At 49.9% G+C, this 6,702-nt stretch overlaps 1 protein-coding gene across 1 annotated transcript; it reads right to left on the bottom strand.

Moving 5' to 3' along the window:
* Positions 1 to 277: 277 nt before the first annotated feature.
* Positions 278 to 6,005, bottom strand: SLC2A10 (solute carrier family 2 (facilitated glucose transporter), member 10). Its single transcript, XM_014943650.1, has 5 exons — positions 5,969 to 6,005; positions 3,163 to 4,539; positions 2,010 to 2,132; positions 1,317 to 1,452; positions 278 to 673 (listed from the first exon to the last, which is right to left on the bottom strand). Exons 1-5 carry the CDS (start codon positions 6,003 to 6,005, stop codon positions 577 to 579), a joined length of 1,770 nt encoding a protein of 589 aa, XP_014799136.1. The 3' UTR covers positions 278 to 576.
* Positions 6,006 to 6,702: the final 697 nt, after the last annotated feature.

The following is a 6,702-nucleotide window of genomic DNA, read 5'->3' as shown; positions in this document are numbered from 1 at the left end:
AGAGGAGCTGCTGGGTCTTCACACTGTGGGAAACAGCAGCCCCTGAGATAGGACTCATTCTGCTTCTACTGAAATGAGGCGTTTATCTGCATTAGCTCCCATTTCAGACTTCAGGCTCCTACACAGATGTTACAAAGGTTGACAGTATTAATGTATGCTGCTGAGTGCTTGATGCATTCCTCCTGCGCTGTTGTGCCCTCTGTAAAGCACCAACTGCTTCAAAGACTGGGAAAATAATATACCTCACTCACAAATGAACTGCACAGATGGAGTGCACTGTCAGCAAAAGTTGTGCTTTAATTCCTGTGTACAAAACCATTAATCTCTTAAATGATAGGAGATACAAACCGTGGAAAAAAAAATATATATATATCAAGGGAAAGATACGTTCCCTGCCTGGGACCAACGATTCTCCAAGGACCCGAAGGACAGCGATCAGCATGTCCCAAGATCTAAGGCATGCAGTGAGAGCCATCTCTGAGCAGAGGTCACCAGTTAAAGGCCATGGAGAAGAACTCTCTGGATGGCACAGCCTGCTCCTCTCCCCAGGGTGATGCTGTGGGCACGTCATTGGTTTCATGTGCTGCTGGTGTGCTCCACTCTCTGGTACTGTGCGTGTGTGCAGCTCGCTCCTCTTCCACGTCTCTGCTTAAACACGTTTCCTTCCCAGACCCTGCTGGGCAATGGTGAGGGTCAGCTGAGCGACTGCTGCTCGTGGGGGGCTTACAGCAGTTACCCCTCCCCACCACCCCCTCCGTGTGGTCCTGCCCCTTGGTGTCACAGCCCTGTGGCTGCACAACCTCCCTCTGCTCCAGCGATGTCTGCCCTGCCGCCTCCTCCACAACCAGAATTGCACAAACACCTCTCCATTTTTCCTAGCCTGGCCAGAATTACAGGCTTTGCAGGGAAAATTACTGGGTGAGAGCCTGTGGCATGCGTTATGCCAGGAGATGTCTCTGCTCCAGAGGAGAAGGATCAATCCAGGATTACTCTGCCTTTGGACTTTGCTACCCTGACCTGCCTGTGCCATGCTCTGGTCCTGCTCTCCCCTCAACCACAAGCCTTGGGTTTTAGCCCTTCTCCTCGCAAGTGTCTCTAGTGCCCGCCAGCAGCACGGCTCAGAGCAGTGACCTGCTGATGAACTGCACTGCAGCTCTCACACCCAGTCCCACAGCCCCACCACAAACTTGAGATTTCCTCAGCAACGCTGACCAGACTTGGGCACAGCCCTGAGCTGCCTGGTGCCATAGACCTCAGGGACTGCTGGTGGGAAGCACCCAAAGCCAGCATTTGCACTGGTACAACAGCACACGTACCGTTTCCGGGAGAACTGCTGGTCTATCTCCTCTAAGGACTGTCCTTTCGTTTCCGGAACAAAAAGGTAAATGAATATAACAGCCATCACTCCCATCAGTCCGTAGAGAAGAAACATCCAAGAGAAACCAATGGCATCTGCAGAGAGATTCAAGGGCATGAAGGGTCTGTTGGAGGCAGGTCACATCATGGGATACAAAGGAAGCTGGTGGCTTACTGCAAGGGGTCATTGATCCCTGACTGGGGCATTTTATTTTGAGAAGCCCTCAAAAGGGCAAGAAAGCTACTTATCTGCAAAACCTGGACTGGGAATCAGCAAGGGAGAAGTGTGGTCCACAGCTGGCTTTGCCAGCAGCACTACAGAGGCCAGGAGAACTCCAGGGTCCAGCAGTGTCTGCTGAGTGCCCCAGCTGAGAGCTCTGCTCGCAAGAAACTTTGTAAAGCTATCAGCACGGAAGCTGCAAATTCCATGGTTTCCTGATACCGCAGTATTACAGTGCAGCCCAGTGGGCAACGGATGACTTTCATGAAATGGGTGGTGGACGGGCTCAGACCGGTGTTGCTGGTGCCTGTTTTTTTCTGCTGTGAGGCATCAGGTCTCCAGGGTTCAAAATGCCACTTAATCTCCAAATGTCTTGTGGTGGCCACCTTCCCTAACCAGCTGTGGGAGATGGAGGGGTGGGAGACTCACTTACCAATAAGGTCCAGGAAGGAAAGGCTGATCAGTAAATTAGCAGCCCAGTTAAAGCTGTTACAGAAGGCAAAGGCTCTTCCTCTTATCGCAGCAGGGTAGATCTCACTGAGGACCAGCCAAGTCACTGCACAGATTAGAGAGACCAGAAAGAGAGTTGTGAGGGTTAAGCAATTTATATAGGAAATGGCAAGGAAGATTTTCAGCAGGGGTTTCACCCAGAACCTGCTGCTGATGGTGTCAAACACTCATCGATCTCAGAGTCAGGTCACAGCAGAACTCTTCAAAACTCCTACGTTCAGCATTCCATGGAGGAATGAAATACCAATGTACAGGTCCAGGGAGCAAAGGAGAAAGCAGGGGAGCTGGTCATTCCACTCAGAGATGATGGAAAAGGTCTGGCATACCTGCTGTCAGGACATGCTCTTTGTAAAGAAATGAGAAAGGGGTAGGATTAGGGAGACGATGTTATGTTTGAGCTAAAATCAGAGCTAAAGCAATATATATCTTAAAGTAGCCTCTCCTATCCCAGGGTTATTTTTCTTGAAATAACTTATAGGGTCACTGTCAAACCCATGAGGCTTGCTCACCTGTTTTATTCTTGAGTTAGATGCTGTTTTCTCCCATCAAGGCATTTAAAGCAATAAATGCCAGAAAACAGTAAAGCTCACATGGAAGCAAGAACTAATCTCTATTCTCATTCGATGAATAAATTACTTCAGAAAAAGAGCAACTGATACTGAGGTTCTTTCAGAGGTTCCACTACCAGTTCTGCCACTGACTCTATTGCGCAGCAAAAGCCCTCTTGTCCCTCTGTCCTCAGCCCTCTATCTTCCTCCTCACCAGGGTGCTAGGAAGATTAGGTAGTGCTTGTGGGATGCTGTGATTTTGCAATGAGCTTCACAGAAAAAAATACATTACGAGGGTGGTGGTACCATGGAAGACAAAGTTATTCTAGTTGCTGTGCCAGCGTTATAGCTGACAGAGCTGCAGTGCAAGAAAATGATTCAGGGGGCAGGAGGGAACATATTTCCAGTTCTCAGACACCAAGCTCCTTGGTAAAGCATATGTATCATGAACATTTCAAGCAGAATGTAAAGATCAGCCCTAGTTTTACTCTCTGGATTGGTGGAAGGATATATAAACACCATACTTACTTGGTCCAAATCCAATTGAGAAGGCGCTCACAAAAGCCATCATGCTCAGCAGCGTAATCCAATTTAAGACCATATGTTCTGCCCAGGGAGCATCACGAAAAGGAGGGCCTGTGCTTTCCACTGTCTCTTTTTTGGACTGACCTACCCAGCCCCTTTTCTGAGCGAGGGAAGAATCGGGAACAACCTCTCTGCTTTGAGTACTGGCAAAAAATTTTGTAAGACTCCTCGAGGCAGCAAAACCAGGGCCTGCCTGACTTTTGACAGCACTCGATGCTGGTGGGAGGGGTGACACAGCCTGCTGGGAGGCTACGGGTGTCAGGGGGTGCTGGGTGAGGCTGTGGGATGCATTGGGGTCTGCGGCTGCCTTGCAGTCCCTGGCCATGGCCAGCGGAGCAATGCGGCTGGTGAGGCCAATGGTGGTGACGGAAATGGCCATCACCACGCAGCCAGCCATGAGTAGCACTCTCCTGCCAGCCTTGTCTGCAAAGGCCATCGCGACGAGCGTGGCCACCACCTTTATCGCCCCCAGCCCAACAGAGGCCAGGATAGCTGAGGAGTTGCTCTGGAACCCCACTGAGTGGAAGATTTTGGAGGCATAGCCAAGCACATTGGGCTGCCCAGTGAACTGCTGGAAGAGCACCAGGCCCAGGCCCACCAGAGTCCGCCTTCTCATGTTGTCTCTGGTCCTAAAAAGGTCAAGAAATGAGTAATGTTTCTCCTTATATGGCTCCCGCTTTGCCATTTCTCTGTCCTCGCTGTTCTGCAACTGAATGAGGCCCTTCTGGCAGTCTGAATCCCACGAGCTTAATTTAACAGGGTTCACTGGGAGAAAGAGGATGCTGAGGAACTGCATGGCTGTCGGGGCAATGGCCAGCCCAAACATGTATCTCCATCCCTCATCCACATCTGCAAAGACGTAGTTCAGCGCATAGGACAGCAGGATGCCTACGGTGATGCCTGCTTCGTAGAGAGACACCAGCAGCCCTCGCTGATGAGCGGCCACCATTTCTGAGACGTAGATGCAGCAGGCCATGGATGAGACAGAGATGGCGAAGCCCACGGTCACGCGCCCAATGACCAGCCCAATAAATGACCTTGCCAGCGTGAGAATAAGGCTGCCAACCAACAGGACCAAGTTGCTGACCAGGATTGCTCTCCTCCGTCCATGGCGGTCAATGAGGATCCCCCCAACCAGAGAGGCGAGGAGAGCTCCAATAAGGAGGGCGCTCACGAGAACTTCTTGCTTGAAGCAGCTGAGGTGAAAGTCTACCTGCAACTGCAGCAGTGCACCGGAGATAATCCCCAGCTCGTATCCAAATATCAGCCCACCCAGGAGAGAGACTGTTGCAGACAAGAGGAGGATCAGCAGCGCACGACCTGGAAAACAAGCAAGCAACACCAGGTTCAGTTTTTTGGTGCTAGCAGGCAAGCTATCAGCATGCACAAGCTGGAAGAAGCTCTTCTAGGACACCCAAAGTTTTCCATCTACAAAGCCATGATGCTGAGTTTCCCCATAGCTCACTAGGTCACGCGTAGAGGCACTTGCAAATATTCACACAACCTACCAGACCCACACACGCATCCACTAACTGCAGAGGCACTCGTTTAGGGTGCAGAACTTAACAAAGTTAAGATTTGTATTTAAGTGGAAGACGGTGATTTGTATTACCCGGAGTTGCACCGGGGAATTCTCCGTGGTCTCCCTTGATTCTAGTTACAAAACCTGTTCTGGGCAGGAAGGACAGCTTCTGCTTTCTGGTTCTGGATTGTTCTGCGGTATCATTTTCACATTTCAGTGCATGTGGCACCTCTCACTGCAGGCTCTGCATTCCCACTCCCTACCTTGTCGTTAAAAATGCTGATTGCAAAAGTTTATTTCTCCCAGTTAATCTTGTGCTCTTGGCATGACTTTGTGGCAGTGGCCCTGATTTCTTCATCTCTCCTTCTACAGCACAAGTGTCTAGGATCCCTGAGCCAGACACAACCTTCTCAGGCTGGTCCAGGACTACAGAACAAACTTCACCAGCAGCTGAAAAGCTCACTGTTGCCTGCCTCAAATGCAAGAAGCAATTATTTGACCTTGCCCTTCCCAAATAGCTGAGCACGCAACTTTCGTAACTATGCAAGTTTAGTTAAAATAAGAAAAAACAACAGCAAAAGCAAACCAAACCCAAACCAACCAATCCACCCCAACCAACCCTAAAAAAGCAAGGTGTTTGCTGCACACGCTTCTTGTCCTGGGGACAGGATGAAAGGGTGACCCATTAACCATGCTAGGGCAGGGGGATTGCACATGAGAGCCAGTGCTGATGCAGGGACCTCTGGGGAACAGCAGTGACAGTGATCTCCCCCTGAATTACAATTTTGAAGGCACAGGTCAAGTCCATTAGCTTAGAGGTTTGTGTTGGTTTCCAGCATATAATATTATCTGTATTCTCACATTGGCCTTCTTTAATTAGAAATACTCACAGTTTAAGTAGACTGTACGTGGAAAGAATGTGGACTCAACCACCAGACCATGGAAAAATTTCCTCATACTGCCCAAGGACTTTTTTCCCCTCAAAGTCTGTGTTTTATAAGAATTGTCTCTGTTTGGCCTTTAATTACAGCTAGCAAGAAAGGTTATTTCTCACTGATGGCTATATTTATATTTGTATTTATTCTGTAACTCTCTGTTCCATTTGTGTTTCTTATCCCATCCCAGCTATATACCAGTCCCTCCCACCATGCTCTGTGTTACTACCTGCACTGCTTTTATCACTCCTTGTAGATATTATGCAGATAATTAGAAAAAATATTTGCTCACTGAGAAGAAAAGGTTTTGCATAAACTGGGCACGCCATAGTTTCAAGCCCCAAACTCAAGCAGATGCAGACAGCCCCACTGTAAATACCACGACAGATTCCATCAGATTTTGCTGTATTTCTTGTTAACTTAATGAGTTTATGAACTTTGAAATCCGCAATCCTTTGATTTGTATATAGCCTATTCTGATGCAGTCAGAGGACTCTTCAGATGCCCACATGAGAACAGAAAGCCTGGTGGGGTCTCACAAGGAGCTGTGCCAGGTGATTCCCAGCCCCATGGCAAACGCTGGCCGGAGGGCTGTGCTCCAGGTCGGGGCAGTAACCAGTGCCATTGACCCGGCCGGGACTGGGCTGACTTTTGACCCGCTGAAGTCTCTCTTTGCCAACTCCAGTGCCAAAAGGCACCGCTGCCTTTAGCAAAACCGTGGTGCGGTCCCCAATCCCCGCTCCCCCCCCCTAACCCGCTCCTCCCGGGACCGCTCCTGGGATGGCCCTAGGGGCTGTGCCGCAGGAAATTCCTTGTCTCGCTGTGTTTGCTGTGTTTGCTGCTGGAAGTGCTGAAAAAAAATAGAAAGAAAGGGGCTGGGGGGGGAGGGAGAGGCGGAGAGACGCAGTCTCAGCCTTTAGGAAAAGTTGAAAGTTTCTTTCTGGAAAACTTTTTTTCCCGGGGCGGGACGCGCCCGTTCCCGTCCCCAGAGGGGCTCGTCGCCTCCCTCCCCTCCGATGCGGTGGC

The sequence above is a fragment of the Calidris pugnax genome, unplaced genomic scaffold, assembly GCF_001431845.1.
Source record: "Calidris pugnax isolate Ruff unplaced genomic scaffold, ASM143184v1 scaffold118, whole genome shotgun sequence".
Classification (NCBI taxonomy): Eukaryota; Metazoa; Chordata; class Aves; order Charadriiformes; family Scolopacidae; genus Calidris; species Calidris pugnax.
This window is presented reverse-complemented; position numbering and strand designations above follow the sequence as displayed.

Bases quoted from the DNA above. Each gene is read 5' to 3' on its own strand.
- SLC2A10 (XM_014943650.1), bottom strand. From the start codon at position 6,005: ATGGCGTGCCCAGTTTATGCAAAACCTTTTCTTCTCA. The intron at 1,453-2,009 runs GTAAGTGAGTCT...ATCTCTCTGCAG, and splicing joins TTCCTTCCTGGACCTTATTG to ATGCCATTGGTTTCTCTTGG. The intron at 674-1,316 runs GTACGTGTGCTG...ATTGCCCAGCAG, and splicing joins CAGCAGTTCTCCCGGAAACG to GGTCTGGGAAGGAAACGTGT.